This window comes from Meles meles, chromosome 2, assembly GCF_922984935.1.
Source record: "Meles meles chromosome 2, mMelMel3.1 paternal haplotype, whole genome shotgun sequence".
In the NCBI taxonomy this organism is placed as follows: Eukaryota; Metazoa; Chordata; class Mammalia; order Carnivora; family Mustelidae; genus Meles; species Meles meles.
Genome location: NC_060067.1, coordinates 33,106,429 through 33,130,991, shown reverse-complemented (window position 1 = coordinate 33,130,991; position 24,563 = coordinate 33,106,429). Strand labels below are relative to the sequence as shown.

Sequence of the window (24,563 nt, the reverse complement as noted above, 5' to 3'; positions counted from 1 at the left end):
CGAATCTAAGATGCTATCAGCTAGAAGATACATCCTTATTTTATGAACCCCTGAGAAAGAAAAAAAAAGTGTCGCTAATTTAATCATGGCACAATATTTTATTATGGCTTGAAATTTTTAAATATATGGAAAAAGCTTCTAGATGTATTTATATAGAGATTGTTCTTGTATATCGCTCTTGAGCATACATATAAAGGCAAAGAAATGTAAAATAAATTAATTAGGATAGTCCCAAACACTCCGAGTTTGAGTCTTATTAATCGCTTTTCCTCTCAGAGTCATCGATGTATGTGATGTTTTGCACAAGGCGGTCGGTCGTTCCTGTGATCAAAAGCATTGGTGATGGAGTATTTGTTAAAAGTGTGCTTTGCTGTTGTCTTGGATTTTCTCCCGAGTCTGGGAAACCGGTCTCTAAGTTTTAATGTGCAGGCAGTTACGTCATGACCATTCCAGATCTATGTGAGGGTCAGATGCCCACCAATTTTGGAGACGTTAACACGTGAGAAAATACACCTCTTAGAACTGACGTAGCCCCGTGGTAAATCCTCGGCAATGCGAAGATGCCCAGATCTGATCTTGAACTACCCGAACCGCGCTCTGGGTCGAGCCTTTCCCAGTTATGCACTGCTGCCCATAAGATGCAGGCTTCCACAGCCAGAGAAAATAGAAGGTTCCTCAATTACAGAACCTCCGGTAGATGGATGGCTGGACCTCGGGGTCCCTCGCTCCAAAAACCTCCAGAATTATTTCAGGAAAGGGGGCTCAGTGAATCTCAGATGGAAAACTGTGGCCGGTGTCCCTCCTTTGGTTCATGCTTATCAATGGCCCTGAAGCTGCCTAGCTAAGCCTCCCAGATGTCACCTGCTGCCCCCGCCCCTTGTGAAGCCCCAGTGTCCGTGCCAGGGGTATTACCTTCTAACGGTCCCAGGGATCGTTACTCTTCAAGCTGTCAGAGATGTAGCAGTTTTCATACAAAAGTGGGGACCATAATTTTCTCAACTCCTTATCCTACTTTAATTCCTGGGTCTCAAAGCATCAAGGCTTGTCCCAAGAGTCCATTGACTCTTCAAAGAGACTCCCAGCTTCTGGAGTTAATAATAGGCAGTCAATATAAATGATTAATGAATTTTTATTTAGTCTCTAATATGACTTATATATTTATACTTGAAAAAGCTTCTATTTGCAAACAGAGCAGATCAAAGCCAACTCAGTCAGATAATTTTAGGGTTTCAAGTTTACATATGCAAAAGCTTTGGAAACTGCATTAACACGTTTGCAAAAGACGATGCAAAAAGACATACCAGCAAAAGGTCCCCTTTTCAATGTGTAGATGATACTTTGAGAGATTTAAACTCTCTGCTCTCTGGAGCGTGGTGCCTTCCTAGCCCAGAGTCATCATCCACATTGCATCATGCCTTCTCTTCAGGGGAAGTTTTCCTGGTCATTTGGGGGACCACTTGCATGCTCTTAAGAAACTTTCTAGTTTATCTGTGGACTTGAAACTATAATCCCACAAAGAAAACAAAAACATTTCTACATCTCTGAATGAATCCAGTCTGTTTTTTTTTTTTTCCTTCTGTCTGGGCTCCCTGTTTTTCTTCTTCTTGCCAGTTTTAACCTTCGTCTCAGACAGTAGAAGCAACAGTCCCCTGTTACCATGGCAACGGTGGTAAGATAATAGAATTAGGTTGTCCCAGGGCTCCATTTTGGCCTCATGCTTTTGGAAGAAAAAAGCAACATGATTATGAAATATAATTTGTGATAAATTTATGGCATTTATTGGTAAAAGATATAACATGTCAAATTTTCAGTGACTTAAAAAAAATCAACAAGAGTAAGACAGGAAGTGTGTCTCAGGATAAAGATTTCTTTCACATATATTTTCCCATCAGCTTTGTAGGTTTCTTTTGAAATTTTATCTCTTTCATTAATTTAAAAAATAACAACTGAGAAAAATTTATCAGCGGGTAGTTTCTGAGAACATTGCTATTTTTCCTCAATACATTGGAAAATTTGTAAGAATCTTTTACACATTCTGCAGGCATATTCTCATAGAAAAATAAATTGCCACTCTAGGGATTTACATTCCTACACTACCACATTAAGCACTGACATTCTGTTGAAATCACTGCTGATTTGGAAAGCCGCTTTTCATTTTCTAGGTTGATGTTTCTAAGACTGTGACTCAATTTCCCTGTTCTCTTCTTCTATCCTGATTCTGGAAAAATCTCAGGGATGAGCTCTGGTCTTAATGATACTTAGTAGGATGCCTCAAGTAACTGTGGATCCGATGTAGTATTTTTAATGCTTTGTTCGTTACTCTATATTCTTTTTTTTTTTTAATTGTGTTATGTTAGTAACCATATGGTACGTCATTAGGTTTTGAGGCAGTGTTCCAAGATTCATTGTTTACGTATAACACCCAGTGCTCCATGAATACGTGCCCTCTTTAATACCCATTACCAGGCTAATCCCCCATCCCCTCCCCTCTAAAACCCTCAGTTTATTTCTCAGAGTCCGCAGTTTCTCATGGTTCCTCTTCCCTTCTGATTTCCCCCCTTCACTTATCCGTTCCTTCTAATGTCCTCCTTGTTCTTCCTTGTGCTCCACAAGTAGGTGAAACCATACGACAATTCACTTTCTCTGCTTGACTTATTTCACTCAGTATCATCTCCTCCTGTCCCAACCATGTTGATGCAAAAGTTGGGTATTCATCTTTTCTGATTACTCTTTATTCTTGAGTGCTGTGTTTATTCGTTCTGTCCAACCTTTTCTTCATCCCAAAGTGATTGGATTTCCTTTGGATGGTTCCAAGCAGAAGAGAAGTGAACTTCCTGTGTGTAGGATAAATGTATGCACAATTTAATCCATTGATTATATCTTTATTAGGAATTAAGAATGTTGAATCCATACACCAGTATCTTGGAGTAATAATACAATGTAGTTAGTTTAAAAATCTTTCTACCGTTAGACATATTTATAGACATTCTCCATAGTGACAGTCTGATTGAAGAACAATGTAAAAGGGATTTTTTCCCCTCCATGTTTGAAGAATCTTAGTCACAGAATACACACGAAACTCCTTATTCAAGAGGAATAAGGAGTTTCATGCTTGAGAATGAAGGTTCACCTTATATAAAGTGCCTTGGTGCTAAGTGGGACTTGGGTTCTATAGGCAGAATACACTATTTACTCTCTAGCATCCGATAATTGGTAACGTAGTATAGAAGGTGCCTTTAATGACACCAATAGCATTATATGACTCAGATATTTTGCCTGAAAAGTGAATAACCATTATTTCCCACCTCACATATGAACTGGAAGCAGGACAGACAGAGACCGAAGTAATCTTGTCAGTTGTTATTTACCTCTCTCCTAAAATGTGAGGTCACTTTGTTCTGCCATTAAAATCTAACTTAGCTAATTTCAATTCAGCAAATATTTCTCTGAGCCCTGTTTATTTGCAAAACACTCTACAAGATATAGAGGTGAATCAAAGATGAAAATTAAACTATAAAAGTGGGAAGTAGTTTCTCTTTCTCTTTATTGATCTTCTTTCTTCTGTAGTTGTGTTAATTTTAGAGATTTTATATAATTATCCAATAGAAATCCTGGGGTGCATGTTGATTCCAGAGCTGAGCGGCCCAGGATGCTGAGACAGCTGTACCTACTCAGGGTCCATAGTGACAGGATGTAAGACATCACCAAAACCTCCTGTCCCCACTATAGCACTTAATATATGGTAAACTCTCAGTCCAGAGATGTCAAGAGTGAACAAGGCTTTGGTAACCAGAGCCCTTCTCCAGGATGTTGGTGAGGACAGACTGATTGAGCCTTGAAGCTCTAGAATCAGGCCAGAAACAGAATGGGATTGCCTTGACCCCCTGTCAGTTAATCATGCTCTCCTGGCTTCTTTCTTCTCACTGTCCTCCAAACAGTATGTACTGGCTATTAGCTTGTTTAAGTAACTGATAAGAATTTATGGCTATCATTTGTTGAGCACTATGCTAAACACTTCATATACATCATTCTACTTAATTTTTCCATTCTATGCAGTAGGAACTATTTGGCAGATAAGGAAACTGAGATTCAAGGTCATTCAGAGGTTGGCTGATCCAAGATTCAAACCCCTATGGGTCCATTGTATGGACCCCTACCTCCCATTCATAACTAATATATAAACTCAGAAATCCTCCGTCTCTCTTGTTGTATAATAAGAAAATAGTCCTGTTTTTTAAGAATACTTTCTTTAATGCACTTAGTTTCTTTTCTGACTAGAAGTTCTCTCCACTTCAAATTAATAATTGAACTGTGAATTTTGATTTTTAAAGTCATGTTAAGAAGTGTTAAGAAGGGGGCACCTGGGTGGCTCAGTGGGTTAAGCCTCTGCCTTCAGCTCAGGTCATGATCCCAGGGTCCTGGGATAGAGCCCCGCATCAGGCTCTCTGCTCAGTGGGGAGCCTGCTTCCTACCCCCCCCTCTCTCTGCCTGCCTCTCTGTCTACTCGTGATCTCTATCTGTCAAATGAATAAATAAAATCTTAAAAAAAAAAAAGAAGCATTAAGAAGGGTTCAATATTACATATGCTGAAAAGTTTCAGGGACAGTTTCTTTTCCCTGTTTCACTCATGGTTAGTGAATCTCTTTTCCCTTCCAGTCACCAGCATAGTTAGAAAATAAAAATTGATAGGTCCTCTCCATGCAAACAGGAGTTCTGAGAACAGCACTTGGGGAATGAGTCATGGCTTATTACTTCTCGGTTGACAAGTGTTGCTGGAGAAAAGACGATTACTTCGTTAATGATGGGCAGAGTTTTGCTTTACTTCAATGACCAACTTTTACTGTTTTCAATACCAAAAAACAAAATAGTGAATGTGATAGTTATAAAGTAGCAGCAAATGGAGACATATTATATATATTTATTATGATTCAAGGGATTTTTAAAAATTATGTTCTTAAAGCCAGGAATGTGGTTTAAATTACTTCTCACCATGCAATGCTAATCAGACATAGGATAGTATGTGGGGCAGTATTTGCAGATAGGATGAGTAAAAGAATAATTAAATTTTGATGTCCTGTTTTTTCTACAAATAAGGAAATAATTAAATATTCTGATTAAAAATTGATACCAACAAGAAATACCCAGATCTAGGTCTAGCTGCTGGGTTATCATTTCTACTGGGAATTAAGCAAGGAATTTTTTTTTTCCTTGAATTGATCATTAATGATATTTTCCAAAGTAGTTCTAGTTTGGCTAATGGCAACATTCTGCCCTCTATTTAGCTTCTAGAGTTTATAATTTACTATTTTAAACAAACAGATGACCACTGGTGTTAAATTTATGAGTGTTTGAAATATTTCTACATTGGTAATATGGTTTACAAGTTTTTGTTTCATGTTTTGAGGGGGCTGCATAAATTAAGGAATTGGGCTAAGAAGGAAAGGTCTTGTTAGTTAGGTTAGTTAGTTAGTTAGTTAGTTGGCCCTTTTCAGCAGGGCTTTGCAGAGTAGGAGTCATAGTTGTCTTCAGCCGCTCTGCCTTTATTTAGTTCTTTGAACAAACCAGCTAATACTCGGCCTCAGGGCCTTATGTTACCACAGCTGAGGAACTGCCTCCAACTGCTCCTGCCCACCTCAAACATTTACAAGATGGATCTCTTCCAGTTTTGGTAGACCCTCATTTAATGTCTCTTTTTCAGAGAGGCTGGCTGAGACTATTTCGTGTAAAGTAGGCTCCCTTTTATCATTTCTTGTTATAACCACCTCTTTTTCTCTGTAATGCTTGTTATAATGTTCTTATACATTTATTTGTTTATTGTATGTTATCTACTTTTTTTTTTTAAGGTTATTTATTTGACAGACAGAGATCACAAGTAGGCAGAGAGCAGGCAGAGAGAGAGAGAGGAGGGGAAGAAGGCTCTCTGCCGAGCAGAGAGCCTGATGCGGGGCTCGAGCTGAAGGCAGACCTGAGCTGAAGGCAGAGGCTTTAACCCACTGAGCCACCCAGGTGCCCCAGGTTATCTACTTAAAAAAAAAAAAAAAAAAAAAATATATATATATATATATATATATATATATATACACACATATTTTTTTATTTTTTTTTCAGTGTTCCAAGATTCATTGTTTATGCACCACACGCAGTGCTCCATGCAATACGTGCCCTCCTTAATACCCACCAGCCTCACCCATCCCCCCCCCCATCGACTTCTAAAGGCAGGCAACATGCCTGTTGTGTTCACCTGTATAGATCTAGCAACTCTCTGATATTTTTTTAGGTGCTTGATAAATATTGTTAAATGAATAAATGATTGAAAGAGTACATCTGAAGGAAGAGAAGAAGGAACTTCTTTCTGAAGGGAGGCGGCTAACCTGGCAGAGTGAGTAAAATGTAGGGAATAATAAGCCGATAGGAGGAAAAGGTGGCAAATGGAGTAGTTAGAGGTTGCTGTATTAACATCAAGCAGCTGGGAGCAAATAGTAAGCAGAATGAGAGCAGAAAGTGTTGAGAATGCTGTTGATGTCTTCTATTGGAGAGAATATTTGGTTATTTCTGTTTCTTCTATTTGGTTATTTCACGGAAATGGGATTATATATTAGCTTAAAATACACTGCACTGAAGTCTAGCTATTTTGTTTCAGCAACGTTACCAATGAAGGCATGGACATAATTTTACATATCTTTATATTTGCCATAGTGGCTAGCTGTGCCTTATCCTTGGGTGGCATGCAGTAGATACTTGCGGAATCATTGCCTGAATGAAAGAGTAATCACAAAGTTACCTGCTGAGAAGAGCTTAATTTTAATATCAGCCTAAGATAAGTATGTGAATTGCAATTATCAAAATGTATTCTTACCGTAGCAGATACCTCCTTATACTTGTGGCAGGCTGGTTTCCAGTTTACCGGCCTTTCAGTTCATCCTTGAAAGAGAGATGACTCTCAACTAGTCTCATTTTAAGATAGTATATGAGTATATAAATAATAGATATGCATACATACACATGTGTACAGGTACATATATGCAAACTATATATTTTAAACATATATTTTTAAAATATCACAAACTTTTTAATCATCTTATTGAAATTTTTCTATCCTTTGAATATATTTATTGATTGCAATCTTGTGTAGTCCTTGTCTTGCCTTATTCAGGCTAAAATTCATTGTTTCCATCCAGAGGACATATAGTATATATAGGCACCATCACAAACACATTAAGTAATATGTTGCAGATACTCTGTAAGCACGACTTACTAAGGCAGATATTGTTATCTCCATTCTATTAAGGGGGAAATTGAAGATTTGGATGATGAAAAGAGCATTCTCACTGAGGTATGCTGGAATTTGAACCTAGGCTTTTTGACTTCAAAATTCTTCTCATGCTGTAGCATTCTGTCCAAACCAAACATCTAGAAAAAGGGAACTGGAGCAGATTACATAAGGAGTCCAGGGCAAAAAATAATTGGGACGATCAAAGAATTTTTTTTTTAAAGATTTTATTTATTTATTTGACAGACAGAGATCACAAATAGGTAGAGAGGCAGGCAGAGGGAGAGAGAAAAGCAGGCTCCCCACTGAGCAGAGAGCGCGATGCGGGGCTCGATCCCAGGACTCTGAGATCATGACCTGAGCTGAAGGCAGAGGCTTTAACCCACTGAGCCACCCAGGCGCCCCAGGACGATCAAAGAATTTTGATTTTTTTTTCTTGATTAGACTAATATTCATGCCCTCGCCACTCACTTTGAAGTATTTTAAAGATCTTGACATTTGGCTGTAAAAATGAATTATTTTTTCTCTTCTTCCCCAATAAGTACTTCCTCACTTATGCTCTCTTGTTATGTACTTTGACTATACACTCTTTGACGTTGCCAAGTTAAATCCTCTTAATATTGTCACTTAGAAATAGTTGATATAGTGCTAGCTCTTTCTCTCTCCCTTCCTTCCCCCCTTCCTCTCTCCCTGCTTCTTTTTCGGGATTATAGAGAATTCTCTAGTATTTGATTCTTAATTCAATTAGCCATGAAGCAGAGATTTCTATTTTCCCCCCATCTTTTTCTTCAGTGAGAGTTCTATAGGAAGAAAATATTCAGAATGAAAGTCATCAACAGGGCTCAGAGTTGGGAAATTATAACATTACTGAAATACTGCTTTTCAACTTGACAAAATAAACATTATGGAAAATTGGAAATACACACTATCGGCACTGGTGAGAGTGCAGGAAAGTAACTCATATGCTAGGTCAAGTGTAAATTATACAACTTTTCTTATCTGTAATTGGCAATTTATGTCAAAAGCTTGACATTAAAGAATATTCTTACCTCATCAACTTTACCCAAAGGAATTGATGCTAAAGAACTACTTAGATATATCTGCACTGATTTTTGAACAAGAACATTCAGTGCAGCATTATTTTACTGAATATTTTAAATAATTTAAACATCTAGCCATCCAGAAAGAGAAAGAAAGTATTGTACAACTATTGGAAGGGCTTTTAATACACACATTAAATTCATGTTTTTCGAAATAAAGATATAGGAAATGACTCGCCATATAATGGTGAATGAAAAAAGCAAGATGTTAAATATGGTATAATTTTATATATGGGAGCACTGACAAACACCCTTAAATTTCAACCTCCAGGGCTTAACACAGTAAAGGCTTATTTTCCCTTATAACATAGCTCAGTGCTGGATGGCGGCGGGTGTGAATTTGTGACTCTGACAAGTTCAGTAAATAGCTTTAGGACTGCTGGGGTCATCAAGCTAGCAGATGGGGGAGGAAGAGAGAGGGCATGGACAGGGGGCTCTTTCTCTTAACTGCCTCGGTCCACAAATGATGCATTACTTTTGCTCACTTCCCATCAGCAAAAGCTAGGCATTTGTTCCTTCTCCCTTTAAATTGCAAGAGACTGGGCAATGTAGTTTTGTGACCATCAGAGCTTCTCATCTTCATACCCACTGGAAGATATTTCACAAAATCATTATTATTTTTTGAAGATTTTATTTATTTGACAGGCAGAGATCACAAGTAGGCAGAGAGGCAGGCAGAGAGAGGAAGGGAAGCAGGCTCCCTGCTGAGCAGAGAGCCCGATGCGGGGCTTGATCCCAGGACCCTGAGATCATGACCTGAGCCGAAGGCAGAGGCTTAACCCACTGAGTCACCCAAGCACCCCCAGTATTTCACAAAATTATTAACATCTCTAGTGAGGTTATTTGTGACTTTTCTTTTTTGGTTTGACTTTTATTTTCAGTGCTGAGCTATTATTATCTGAATTTTCTAAAATAAGTATAAATTAAGTTTATATCAGATAAAACTATAAACATTAAAAAAGCTTGAAGTGCAGTATGAGGGCCAGCTGTGTGTCCTCGCTCTGGAGGTTGACAGGTTGGGGCACTCCCCATCGTGTACATTTTAATATGGTCTTGTATCTTAAGAGATTGTTCAGTCACTCGTCCAAGTGTCAGCAAATCCACAAGCACAGTGTTAGGAGGCCGCTTCTGTATGAATGGGTGATTTGGATATAATATTTATTAAGACAGATCACATGGACTGCTTTGCCTGATCTGGCTGGCTTGGAGGATCTTCCATTCTTCCCTGATCGTTTCATTAAGTTTCGTTTCATTAAGTTTCGTTTCAAAACCTTTCCTTTTGTCTAAGAGTATGTTTGCTGCTAGCCAAAGTGGAAAAGTAACAAGGCAAATGTTCTCTCTTTTCATAGTTTGTTAAAAAGTTATTCTTTGGCAAAATCACTTGTGCACAAAGACGTAGGTTGAAAATGCATCTTACACAATACTGAGGAAGTCTAATAGATGATTAAAGAACTAGTATTAAAAGCTCGATGTTGGCATGTAGTCCACTGTCCATTTTAATGATCCTGTGCTAACAGGGGAAAGAGCAGACGATATAAGCCCTGTGGGAAGACTATGACTCGTCCCAGCCTAAACATTAGATTCCACATTTTATCTCTGGCCTTCACCCTTGACAGTGAATTGTAGAGATCCTTGTCTGCTAACATCCTTTTCAACACTCATCGTTGGCTTCAAAGTTGGAGTCTTTCATTTCCTTGCCCCACACTTATTTTTTGTTTCATTGCATGCCGCTTTCTTGCACTTGTCCTGTTAAAAGAGTCCACCATAGCTATTTAATATTTAAAGGCTGGGATCATTTGCAGGTTTTAGTTTAAAGGTAACCATAGCACACACAGAGACATTCATTATTAATAGAGATGCACTGTAAGTCTTAGGAATCTTCTTTCCTTTCGATGTTAGTTTCGTATGGGTGCTGCTGTCGGGAGAATGAAGCTCTGATATTGCTATGTGGTGAGTGGACTCGTGCAATCACAAGAGATCCAGAATTATGTGAACAGTGTGTGTGGGTGGAAGTGATCATGCTCAAAAGGGACATAAAGCCAGAAAGTGACAGGCCACGGAAAGTCCGGTTTCGGATCGCGTCATCTCACAGCGGGCGGGTGCTGAAGGAGGTATATGAAGATGGGCAACCTTCAGGCTCTCTGGATTCCGAATGTGCCAGCATCTGTGGGATAGATGGGCTGAGTGAGTCCGATGGACAGCAAAATGGCCACATGGGATCGGAAAGTGATGAGTATGAGGACGACCAGGATAACTTGCTGGCGTTAGCAAGGGCTGCCAGTGAGAAGGGTTTTGGAACAAGAAGAGTCAACATTTTAAGCAAAAATGGCACAGTCAGAGGCGTCAAATACAAAGTGAGTGCCGGCCAAGCTCTATTTAACAATTTGGCCAAAGTACTGCAGGTAAGTCAATGCACTTTGCTCCCCCTGGGCTTTGTTCCTAACTCACCCTCTCAGTACCTCTGGCCTCCAGTTGAAAGCAAGCCTCTCTTATTCATGACTCCTACATACTTCATGAGTCACTCCCCCATCGAAGATATTGTCTCAACAGCCATCGGTTAAAAATAGGGTCATTATGCTTAGCAAATTAGATGGATTCTCAAAGCCAAATTTCTAACATTTAAGTGGTCTTTTCTTCCAGCGTGCAATGGCTGAAACAATGCATCTGTTTCTTAGCCAAGAAAAAAAAAAAAAAAGGCAGACTATAGTGTTCAAAACATCTGAGCACAATTTGGAAGTTAATTTCTGGTTTATCATCCTCAAGATGGCAGATCAGCACTTATTATCTCTTGTATAGATTTTAAAACAGAGAAGTTGGAGTGCCGCATTCAGGAGCACTGGGTTAAGTTGGAATGGTATGAAGTTGTAAAGACGAACTTAAACTTTCTCCTATTGCTCTGGAAGTTGCAGGTTTTTTTCTGAGGTGGATTTTTTCATTCATTTGCCCACAAGAACTCTAGAGTGGTACTTGAAGAAGTTATTCCTCTATAATATATATGGAGTGAGATCCAGGTTTTATACTAAAAACGTTAGCCTTTAATATGTGATAGATTCTGCACAGTAATGTAGGAATATATTATTCAGGTCCTGAGGCCTTTGGCAATGATCTAATGTTTAGACAAATTTTTGAAATTGCCCGGAAGCACTGGTAAATGATTTTTGGTTGAAAACAGGCATCATTATTTCAGGAATAGAAGTCATAATCACTATAATTAAGGTAGCAAACCAATATTTTTCATTGTAATACCATTTTATATGATTCTCAATATTTAAATAAAATATCCTTGGTGAATTATTCAGTACCTCTGCATTATAGAAGGATGCAGTAGTGGTAGGGAGAAAGGATTTTAACCAAAGGTATTTGATTATTTTTCATTTCGAAGGACGTATTTGGAAAGATCACAACACCAGGATTTAAAAAAAAGAAATCAAAGGGTAAAAACAGTTAAGATCAAAGGTTCTTTTCATACTTAGAATTTACCCGTGAAAGATTTCTCTGATTAAGGCTGGAGGTCGGGAACTGATGACTATGGTTGACTAGGTTGGAAAAAATCTTGTATAAATTTCTAGAGATGTGACTGTTACGTTGAAATCATCTTGGTGGTGGCTGTGTCTTACCCACTGCAGAAATGATTATTGCCAAGGTGTAGACCAAGACTCTATAATAATAAAGTTTAAAAATATTTGCATTTATTTTGACTAATTTAGTTTTTAGTTGAATCATGATTTGAATTGCTTTATGATCTGGAGGGTTTTACAAAACTGCTGCACCAATTTTAGACTTTTAATATGAATTTGTTCAGATCTCCCCCAAAAAACTATGTTTTATGCATAAATACCTTAAATTTTCAAATCCTACAAAAAAACAAACAACAAAAAAACTTTTCCTCCCTATGGCTTTGTCCTAGTGGAGCTAAAAATCCACCCATAGGAGATAAAGGAAATTCCAAAATCAAATGTTGGTACTAGATTAGTTTACAATAGTTTACTTGTATATTTTCCTTTTTTTTTAAAAAGATCTTACTTATTTATTTGAGAAAGAGAGCAAGTGAACATGAACAGGGGGAGAGGCAGAGGGAGAGAGAGAGGGAGAAGCAGACTACCCACTGAGCGGGGAGCCCCAACATATGGCTCAATCCTGGGACTTTGAGATCATGACCTGAGCAGAAGGTAGATGCTTAACTGACTGAGCCACCCAGGTGCCCCTACTTGCATATTTTTCTATGCACAATTCCATCACCTCTTTTCTTAAGAAAAAAATCCAATAAAACTGTCATTTCCTAATAATTTACCACTACTCCATTTTACCCTTTGCTTTAAGAGAACAGTAGTGGTTACTAGCAGAGGCCCCTCAAAGTCTGATATTTAATCATTTTTTTCTAGCTGGCCCTTCTTTCTTTATAATGTGGGCAAAGTCATCAATTTTGACCCTCATCATTAATTTCATCATCGTCATCACCATCACTGTCATGGACTGTTCTCTGATTTCTGCAGGACGAAACATAAGTTAACAAAGCTCCTACCTTGATCGGGGCTGCCAGATGCACTATTTTAGGAGGCTCCATTCACATCATGTGTAAAGAGCATCCCTTGGAGAGATGGGAGGAACCTACACAGCATTATATAGAGAGCTAACTTGGATGCTTGCTGCTTGCTAAAGGATAGGTATGTCATAAGGAGTGACAAATGTCTTAGGCATGTGCCTTAGGGTGACTGCGTAGGTTTTCTGCAATGCAGTAGCAGAGAAGCCCCAGAACAAGCCCCTGAAATGGTAACAGAAGTTACCATTCAGTTACTCCTATGGTTATGGGACCAGATGTGACTCTTCTCTGGATGTCTGTGTATTTTCTAAATCCCTTAGAAAGTAAGCTGCAAACTTAACTGGATATAACTATAATTTGGCAATTTTTCTCAGGGAGGAAAAAAATGAGGAGTGATATCTTAGATATTTGATTAAGGTTTCAATACACAATCTTATTGAGAAAGGAACTATAATTGAAAAAACAGGTCTTTCTTCCTGTTTTAAGTTATAAAATCTTAAAGCACTCAACTTGAAACTTGGGGAAACCGCAAATATAAATAAAAGCTTCCAAAGAATCTGTAAATCAGTTGGCTTCCTCTCTGTTAGTTTCCCATTCTGTTACTCCTGTCTCATAGAATATTGGCATGTATCTTGCTAAAATTTCAACTGTGCAGAGAGTAGTCTTTGAAATTACTTGCCTCAAACATTTATACTTCTTTAGCAGTACTTTTTTTTTTTTTTTAAAGATTTTATTCATTTACTCGACAGACAGAGATCACAAGTAGGCAGAGAGTCAGGCAGAGAGAGAGGGGGAAGCAGACTCTCTGCTCAGCAGGAATGCAGATGCGGGGGTCCATCCCAGGACCCTGAGATCATAACCCAAGCTGAAGGCAGGGGCTCAATCCACTGAGCCACCCAGGCGCCCCAAGCAGTACTTATTTTTTTTTTTTTTAAGATTTTATTTATGTATTTGTCAGGAAGACAGAAAGAGAACAAGCTGGGGGAGTGGCAGACAGAGCGAGAAGCAGGATCCCTGCTGAGCAAGGAACCCAATGTGGGGCTCGATCGCAGGACTCTAGAATCATGACTGAACTGAAGGCAGATGCTTAACCACTGAGACACCCAGGCACCCCTCTTAATTAGCAGTATTTATTTAGAAAGTTATCTGTAAAAGGGATAGTAGAACAAATTCCCATTTCACTTTACCCTATAGAATCCTGGGTGATGCAGGATGTGCAAAAGTTTTTGTGGGTAGGAAGGGACCAGGAAGTAAAAAAAGAAGAGTCACTAGGATGCTTAGTGGGCCTTGCAGAGGGTGTGGTTCATTGTTTCATTTGTGAATCACTCAAAGCCTCCAGTGGCTCTAGATTATGGTTCTTCAGATACAAGTGCTTGGGTTTCCCATTTCTCCCAGAAACGACAAGAGTATAATGCTCAAGAGAGGCCTGTTTGGAAATCTGAAAACCTGGGATCTAGTTGTGGCCTGGAAATATGCATTTATTAGCCGCTGTTTCGGTTGTTTGTGCATACACTAAAGTTTGAGAATCACTGACCTAGGATGTGAAAGGGAAATTCATCTAGTTTATTAGAGTTAATAAAAATATTCCTTAATGTCCTTCACGTCTTTAATATTTAAGGGGAAAACAAAGAAGTTGTGTATTGATCTATTATTTTTCTTCTGATCATGTCAGATTAACAGGAAAGTCTTTCCGGAGCCAAAGATAAATAAAGATATCCTGACGGACTTGATTCCTTCTGGTATCCTAATTTATCAGTTAAGAAATGGTTTAGAAATGGTTCCTGAAATTAACAGAACATTCTGATGTAGGTGTTCTGTTTTAGTTCTTTTTAAGATATTCTGCTGTAAGGATAATCCTACCCAGATAAATGGTTTTACTCCTCATAACTGGAAAATTTTAGAAAAACTTATTTATTTATTTTTTAAAAATTAGTTACTTCATGGAAGACAAATTACAAAACCCCTATATAGCTCATAGCTCTCATCCACTCAGAGCACGATTAGATTTGAGATACACTTTGATCTCAGTAGCAACATATTTCCGAAGTTTCTTAGAGTGGGTCAATGGGCAGATAATTAAGGTCATTTGGTTTTTCTAGTATTTTCCTCTGGGATTAAATTTCAGATGGTAACTAAGAATCAGTAGTCTTGTCTTGACCCTGTCTTCAAACTTGTGTAATCTGTTGTATACTCGGAATCTTTCTCTGTAATTTCTATAATTTTCATTCCCTTTTTTTACAAATTTAAAATTATTAGAGAAAAGTAGAGGCAAAAAGGAATATATTTATACCACATACTATAATTTGCTGGCTCCTTTCTAAAAACTCAAACATATAGCTTTCATCTTTGTATGTACATGAACATTTGTGATTAATGTGCTTATGTTTATGAGCATTTTAACATTTCAAGAAAAGGAAAATAAAAATAATCATACATTTGCAGAACAATTTGCATACAGCAAAGGTTTTCAATGTACATTATTTTACTGGATCAATCTGAAGGTTGGGAAATAAGCAGGAAAATGACTGTTATAATGCCTGTTTGTAGGTAGCTGAGTGTCAGAGAAATTAAGGGTCTGGCCCAAAGCTAAAAACATGAGAATTCTGCCTTTCACTATGTAGGCATAGTTTATCAGAGTACAGTGCTATATACAAGAACACTCAACCTCACCTTTTGAAACGTCATAATTACAAATATAAAGATTGATAAGACTAAATCATATCATAACATAGTTATCATAGTTACCAATGTTATGATATGATTTAGTCTTCTGAAACAACAGTATTTGGTTAGCAGATTTAATTTTTTAAATTTTTTTAAAATATTTTATTCATTTATTTGACAGAAAGAGAGAGAGAGAGAGATCATAAGTAGGCAGAGAGGCAGGCAGAGAGAAGGGGAAGCAGGCTCCCCGCTGAGCAGAGAGCCCAATGTGAGGCTTGATCCCAGGACTCTGGGATCATGACCTGAGCCAAAGGCAGAGGCTTAACCCACTGAGCCACCCAGATGCCCCTGGTTAGCAGATTTTAAAATCTATTGTTTATTGAACATTCAAATCTTCAGTTAGGGAAGGTTTTTCTGCAGAGTTAAATAGCTTCTACCCAGTTTTAAATTGTATTTTTAAAATTTAGCAAATCTTATCATCTCTATAACATAATTTGATTAGAATGTTTTGAGATTGCAAGGAAGGGGGTGATGGGTTAGCTCAAGGAAGACCCCTCCTCAGCATTGTTCACTATCTTTAGGAAGGATGACTAACTGAAATTCCTGGCTGTATGTATTATTTTTCATCTCTGGTTCACTTCATCTAGATTTAGCAATAGAGTAAGATTCCAGTGAAATAGCCTCTTGATTCTTGGGTTCCAGTGGGCTATTTGGATCACACTGGAAAACAGTAACAGTAATACTAACTATTGATTAAGTACAGACACCCTGTTCTTATTATTTATGTGCATTGACTTATTTATTTCTCATAGTAACTTTATGAGGTAGTGTATTATTAATAATAATTCGAGCATCTTCTCTGTGTATGAAACATTGTTACAGGATTCAGTGTCACATTTTTTCAGAAAAAAATATTATGTAATGTTCTATCAAAATAAGCATTTAGTAATGAAAATATTGTCTCTTTTAGCTACCAGGAAGTAGCAAGAAACTGTAGGGTTTTTGATACAATTCCAAATGATGCAAGAAACTACATTAGGAAATTGGGTGACTGTTCTCCAAGAAGCAGGAAAAGAAGCACCAAAAAATGGGCTGGTACTACTGATCTATATATATATATATATATATTTTTAAGATTTTATTTGACAGATAGAGATCACAAGTAGGCAGAGAGGCAGGCAGAGAGAGAGGAGGAAGCAGGCCCCCTGCTGAGCAGAGGGCCCGATGCGGGGCTCGATCCCAGGACCCTGGGATCGTGACCTGAGCCGAAGGCAGAGGCTTTAACCCACTGAGCCACCCAGGTGCCCCTGATCTATATTTTTTATGTACAAATAAGAGTTGCCAACTGATGGGCCTGGGGGTCCTGTTGTTACTGGACAGAGAACTGATTCTAATCTCAGTTCAGCTGCTCACCTTGTGAATATCAATACTTGAGAGACAAGTGACAGGTTGGTTTATTCGGGAGGGCTCAACTTGGGGAGAAGGTGGACTCATGTCTCCAAGACCATCTTCCCCGTCTAGGCGAAGGTAGGGCGGTGGGGGGTGTGTTTAAAGCAGAAGGCTTGGGAAGTAATGGGGACTGTGGGCAGGAGAAGCTGATGCTCACACAGTAAATCATATGTCAACATGGCCCTGAAAGGCTGGCTGGGCATCAGTGGCAGGTGTTTTTAACGGGGCCAGACCTTAGCTTCTGGGAAAGTCTGGCCATTTATTCCTCAAGGCCCGTGAAACCTCAAGCAGAGGAGGTTCGTTCTGCTTCCAACCAATGAACTGTAGTTAGCAGGCAAGGAGTGCATCAGCTTGAAGCAATGGGATCGTTCAGACCAGCTGGTGTGCTGTGACCTGACCGCCTTCCGCATACCAACACTGTTAACTCTTGGCCACAGTATTTGACACTGATACTGTTGAGGGCCTCAATAAATGTTTGAGTTACTGAATTAAGCAAAATTCTCTTTCACAGTGAGTATTTTCTTCTTTTCCATCTCTTCCGGGTTTGGAGATTTCCCGTATTGGATAGTGCCAGGAGCACGCTAGGAAGGCGCACGCAGGAGGTGCGTCTTTCCCCAGTGTCAGCTTTATTCAGTTGGAAAGCAGAGTGAAATCACAATTATAGAGCAAGTTCAGGATTCCAAACCCAGCGACGTTTCACCATATGATTAAACCTGGCTCCTTACTTAGCACACAGAGGAGGAGAGAAGCCAAACCCCACAGCAAACAAAATAACAGAAGGGGACAGGAAGTTCACGGAACCAAACGTGAAGTCACTCGGTCTGTGGGCGCTTAGTTGAGATAAGGTCTCCGTCTGACCTGAGGTCAGCTCTCAGCACTCGCTGCTTCTGATGTTCAGGCAGGGAAGGATCTCGGTTCTGTTTGGAGATCCAGTGGGCAGACCTTGCACAGCAGTTGCCTTTTTGAAGTGGTCAGACATAGAAGGGTCAGGTCTAAAGAGTCTGACAGTTTGCTGCCCAAATCCTTCCCTTTTGAAATGGATTTAATCGGTTTTGGGTCCCCGCAGACCTCCTCTAGTTCTGCTCCTTATCAGTTCTGGGGTGTCAGCTGATGTGGGTCCCAGGGTTATCTCCTAGCTGCAGTACCTTACCTGCTCACATCATTACTTGACACAGGCATCTGCCTGACGACGTGAGAGACTCCATTTTGTTCTCTACAAATAGGAATAGATTTTGTCTAGTGAAGGTTAGTCGCTTGCTCCATTAAATTCTTTCTGTTGTAGGTTATCTTCTCTATCCACTCAATCATTCTTTTTATTTTTTTTTTAAAGATTTTATTTTTTTATTTGACAGACAGAGATCACAAGTAGGCAGAGAGGCAGGCAGAGTGAGGGGGAAGCAGGCTCCCTGCAGAGCAGAGACCCCCAATGTGGGGTTCGATCCCAGGACTCTGGGATCATGACCTGAGCTGAAGGCAGAGGCTTAACCCACTGAGCCACCCAGGTGCCCCTCAGTCATTCTTTCTTTTTTTTTTTTTTAAGATTTTATTTTATTTATTTGACAGAGAGAGATCACAAGTAGGCAGAGAGGCAGGCAGAGAGAGAATAGGAAGCAGGCTCCCTGCGGAGCAGAGAGCCCGACATGGGGCTCGATCCCAGGACCCTGAGATCATGACCTGAGCTGAAGGCAGTGGCTTAATCCACTGAGCCATCCAGGCGCCCCTCAGTCATTCTTTTAATTACCATTTACTGCATATCTCTTATGGAGCCAGCAATAAACTAGATAATGTGAAGAATAAAACCCAGCTCTTGGCTTCATGAACTATTCAGTGGTGTATCATGAATGGTTGTTTAAAGTGATTTCTGTAAGAATTTGGATACAAAAATTGACTTTCTCCTCCTTTCCAGAGGATTCTCTCTCTCTCTCTCTCTCTCATTCTCTCTCTCTTTTTTTTATTGGCCTAACATAGCCTCTGCTACCCATTCTTCATTTCTCCAATGCTTATATTTTCCTTCATTTAGTTTCTTTTATTAGACCTTCATTTTGTGTATTCCTTTCTTCAACTTTTCTTACTTTCTTTCTAATTAGTTCCATCTCACCACCCAAGAATGAAGGGTAATCTGCATAACTTGTGACTCTTTCCTTGATCCTACAAAGCTCCAGAAGTCAGTAATAGTGACTCCGACCATAAGCATTTATCCAGGAAGATCCATAGAAGGATCTGAGTACATTAGTTCAGTGAGTATCTTATTGGAATAATTCTTATTCTTCCCTATTCATCAGAGCACTTGTATCATCAGGACATGGGATCGTCATGACATTTTAATTTGTGGAAGCTTGAAGCTTCATCCATTAATTTAGCCAAATTCTGACATTAGGACAACATGCTGAGCAAAACCAGAGTCCACAAGATGACTGGAAACTGCTTAATGAACTCTTACTGGCAGCTAATGGTTACCACATAATTAGGAAATTAGCATTCTGATGTTTCTACACATTATAAAAGCAATAGAATAGCAGGATTAGACAAACATCCTTTGGGTGGCCCTACTCATGCTTACAGAGTTTCTGATATTTTCTCTCAAACCCAGTACTTTGAATTTTGTATTAAAGCAATATAAACATTGAACAGTCTAGAAGCTGACACACTATATAAATGTGTCAGTTCCTCAATTACTATTTTCTGGAAGGAATTTTAGAAATTACAGACAAATTAAAATGTCACGCAGGAATTTTTGGTAAGGGATGTTGGTTCACATGTACAAGTCTATTCAAGTAATAGCTAGGATCTCATTGCTCAATAATATTTTTGCAATAGGGGCGCCTGGGTGGCTCAGTGGGTTAAGCCGCTGCCTTCGGTTCGGGTCATGATCTCAGGGTCCTGGGATCGAGTCCCGCATCCGGCTCTCTGCTCAGCGGGGAGCCTGCTTCCCTCTCTCTCTGCCTGCCTCTCTATCTACTTGTGATCTCTCTCTGTCAAATAAATAATCTTAAAAAAAATATTTTTGCAATAATTCGTTATCTCACCTAATTTCTGACAAGTTATTTATGCCTTCAAACATCTTGTTAGGAAGAAAGAGATCAATGCACATTTTGTTCATGTAACTCTCCCTCATAGTTAGTAGAACAAATTGTAGTAGTATTCTGTATTTTATTGATTCCCAAACAACAAAATTAGCATGAGTTCCCAACCTCTGGAGCTTCCCAGGTGAAATTGGAAACCAACTCCCATGCATGGAGGGTCAGAACTGACCAGGAAAAGAGGCAGGCCACTCCAGATTGGGAGGTGGCAGGTTTAATAAGCAAGGGAACCTACATGTGAAGCTTGTCTTGAGTGGCCACACGATGAGTAGGTTTCTATACCTGCCAGAGTTTTAAGTTTATACAGAGGCCTTAACTGGTTTCAGTCACAAATACTCTCCAGATGACCTCTGGCACCTTATTCTCTCAAGGCTTCATCCTTGAAACAGCTCCCACTGTGGGAAAGGTGGGCAGAGCATACCTTCCAAGGACAGGGGACAAAGTGAGGAACCTCTAATTGCCTGTCAACTGACAGTCATGTCTTCCTGATTAACTCCTCCAACAGTTAGGCCGGAAGGAACTGGGTAGACCTTTAAGGTACCTTTTAAGTAACCGGGTGTATGGAATTGAAGCTCTTTATTATATGAAACTTCTGAAAGCTTGACTTGTCCACAAAATGGGTAGAGTAGTGAAAGCCAGGTGATTGATTTGCAAAAGATGGTTTTTGTCAGAAGAGAAAGCACAGGGGAATTATTTTCTAACAAATCAGTGGAGCTCAAACAGGGAGAAAGAGTGCCAATCTGGCACAGACCGAATGAGGGTCTCTTTAGAAAGGGAGAAGAGCTGAATGGGCTGTGACTTCAGGGGAAATTGTTAAGTCTAGAGATTGGGGGGGTGGGCTTCTTGGATTAGAGCGGGGTCAGCATGGACAAGAACCCTGCTCACAAGTGCCCCAGAAGCAGCCTGTGCTGGCAGAGCAGCTGTGCTTACCTACAGGTGCCCTTGGATGTAGAGACAGCTCTGCGTGTCCTCTTGTGACCGACTCATGAGTGCCTTCGTTTGACAGCTGTCAGCACACTGGTTGGGAAACGTCTGGCAGAAGTGATGCCCTCTCATGTTTCAAGATTCTGCTGAGCTCCTTCCATACTATCCCGAGTGAAAACTTCCCTTTTCAGTGACATAGAACTCCTGACTGTCCCCAGAGATAAGGAGCAAGACCTTTGGCATCCACACTAATTATGTGGTTATGAGAAAGAATAAAGCCTGTGATAGTCATACTTAGGGGAGACTGAACAATGATAGTTACTCACCTGGTATATTACTGTCTTATTCCCATCGACACATTGACATGAACTTGGTGGCTTACAACAACACAAATTTATTATTTATAGTTCTGGAGGACGGAAGTCTGGAATGAGTCTTATGGGATTAGAAGCAAGCTTTCTATAGGGCTGTATTCCTTCTGGAGGCTTTAGGGGACAATCTGTTCCTTGCCTTTTCCAGCTCCTGGAGGCTGCCCATATTCTTTGGCTCCTGTCCTGCCTCACTCTGACCTTTGCTTCTGTTGTTATGTCTCTTTTTCTAACTCCCCATATTCTTTCCTTTCTAAAGACCTTTGTGATTATACGGGGCATACATGGGTAATCCAGGATAATCTTCCTGTCTCATGATCCTTAGTGCAATGATGTCTGCAAAGTCTCTTTTGCCATATAAGGTATATTCTCAGGTTGTGGGGATTAGGACAGAGGGATTTTGGGACAGTCATTAGTCGGCCAGCCATACCCCATAGGTGCAATAAACTTATTTTGTCTATGAGAAAACTACGGCTTTGTGATAGTTTAATTTTTTTCTAATGTGTGTCACACATCAATACACTTCTGCCGTGGCCACATTAAGGATACAGCCCTTGACTTAAGTGTTGGCCACATGACTCCCCTTGGACAACTGAATGATCATAGGTGTGGCACATGCCATGGCTGAGTTTTCCCTCTTGCACCCCTTCCATCACCAACGAAGGGCATGCTGCAGGAGGCTGGCCCGTCCTAAGGGAGGGAGACACATGAAGAACAGACCTGGACCCAACCAACAGTTTGAAGCCAAATCCTGCACAGCTTAGCGCCAATCTGTCTATTGCCAGCTAGACTCATGAGTGAGCAACAAGTGTGTAGTGTTATCCAGCACTCGGGGTGGTTGGTTAGGCAGCAAAAGCAAGTTGGTACAAGTTCACAGACACTGAGTGCCTTGCTCAGGGTCACCCAATGGTAAGTGATAGAATTATTGGAAAGTTTGTGTTCAGAGCTTGGGCTCTTATCCACTAACAACGAGTGCCCAACCACTCATTGGATACCTGATTCTATCGTATCTATGCCAAGATCTTACAAAGTCTAGGGGCAAGAGATTCAGAGTCTTTGGCAAGACCTGGACTCAAGTCTCACCTCCTATGGGTATTGAACCTGCCCAAACTGATCACACCAGGTAGGGGAAGGCCATTTCATCCACTTCTGTGAGTGTAGCTTAAGACTAATTTTTTGGTGGCCATATCGCACTGGTGTGATGTTGGCTTATTGACGCATTCCAATAATCTTTTCTCAGTGAAAATATTCATGAGGTTAAATCTTTCAATCCCATAAAACATCTGTTTTTATTTAATATAATCCTCATTAGCTTTTTTATCTGTTTGTATACAAGATTCTGTGTTCAACAAAATTTAATTTCATTATGTTAGTCCAAGATGTTAATCCTTTTGGACTCTGGTCTTGTAACTAGCCATGCCTTAGCACATTTTTAATGGAGTCGATGGAACACAGTTTTGGTTATGGTGAATTATCAGCATGGAGTAATATTACGTGAGCAAAAAGAAATGAACTTAAAGGAAATAAAGCATCCCTAATGAAGTGGCAAATGTACTTTAGTAAATGTTAGAAAGCAATACATTTAAGCTAGTGGACTTTTTCTAACACGGAAAAAGGAGAGAAACAAATGAAGTGTAAGTGGTTGTACCACAGACTGTCAGCCTCCGGGGGTTTCCCATTATGATGTTCTTTAGCAATGGTCTTTACACACGACTCACACAGTACCAGAAACTTGGTTCAAGAAGGGAGCCATTTGTCTTCTAGGGGTCATGGATCCTATTTCCTATAATCTCAGAAAAATAACTGTGATTTCTGGGAACCAGGTCGCTTGTAGCCATGGAACAAATTTTGTATGTTGGGTCAATTAGATCAATACTCAGTAGGATTGGGCTTCCAGAATCATGGAACTTCATTTGCCATTAAAACTCAGCAGCAGGAGCCCAAAGGCTGAAAATTTGCCTCTCTGAGCACCTCATGCTTTTAACTCTAGTTTTAGGACAACATAAAGTTAGGCACATTTGTCAGGCAAAAGAGGTATTAGGAAATCTCTTACAAGAGGAATACAAATAAACCAACCATCCTTTCCTGAGGTGACCAGCTCTCTTTTCAATCATAAGAAAAACTAAATCATGGAACTTTGAGACACAGCATCCTAGAGGCTCTTAATTAATCACAGAGGTCAGGGCTCCTCCTCTGATTGCAGGATTTTTCTTTTCACATAGATGTACTTTTTCTTTTCTTATTCCTCTTAGTTCGTGCCTACTTCAGCCTCCTCCATAGCCAGTGCTTTCTGCCTCACTTACAAGTTGGCTTTCTCAAGAAGTGTTTTTCATATTTCTGAGATGTTGGAGGTGTCAATGTGAGGCACAACCAACCACTGCTGGAAACAGCATTTAACTTGATTTTTCCTCACCAGATTAAAAGTGACTAATAATTTGCCTCCTGTTTCTCAGGAGGGGACAGGAAGTCCTATGGTAGTCATCACTGGGCTTCTTTCCCTACCAGTTATGATCGGCAGGAGATGCAGTGTTGTGAGAGGCCAGAAGACCTGGAGATGTCCTGGTCATGGATTCCGGTGTATCCCTCATCATCTCTGCTCGTTCAGCCCCGTGATGCTGCACTGATGTCGTAGGAGCTCACGTGGCCCTTCACATAAGTTCTTCCCCACCCCCTGCCTTCTCATATGTTCTTTCTCACGATGCCCAATGTGTACTTTCTCTAATTCTTGAAGCTACCCAGCTTCATCTTGTTTATGTCCAGGCCCTCGAAAACATAGCTCTATCAGTTATTCACAAGGGCAAAAAATCTCCCCAAGTTTCTAAGAATCCTTACTTTCCTTTGCGAGAGAAAAAAGAGACAAATACCACAATTCTTAAGTCATATCTTAAATGATTTTTGTGTTCTCTTTCCCTCCATGAAGGGGTCCGAACACTATTTTCTGGAGGGAGGTGACCTGGTTTCAGATGCAGAGTCTGCTGTTTCTGGGGTGGGTTTTCTGGGGAAATTTATTTAACTTTTATAAGCCCTAGTTTTCTCATTGCCAAAGTCAGGATAATGATTGTGATGATTTCCTACAAACTATTTGGTAGAAATCATTTTGCAGAAATCATTTTGCACAATGCCTGGCATATTGTAAGTACTCAATAAATACTGTTATTATTTTTATTA

General features: G+C 39.7%; 1 protein-coding gene across 1 annotated transcript in view; it reads left to right on the top strand.

Moving 5' to 3' along the window:
• Positions 1-10,376: 10,376 nt before the first annotated feature.
• The window catches only part of GRXCR1 (glutaredoxin and cysteine rich domain containing 1), a 133,871-nt gene continuing 119,684 nt past the window's right edge, over positions 10,377-24,563 (top strand). The window contains exon 1 of the mRNA XM_045984453.1: positions 10,377-10,772. Coding sequence (XP_045840409.1) covers positions 10,389-10,772 — 384 coding nt within the window. The 5' untranslated portion in view covers positions 10,377-10,388. The remainder of the gene's footprint in view (positions 10,773-24,563) is intronic.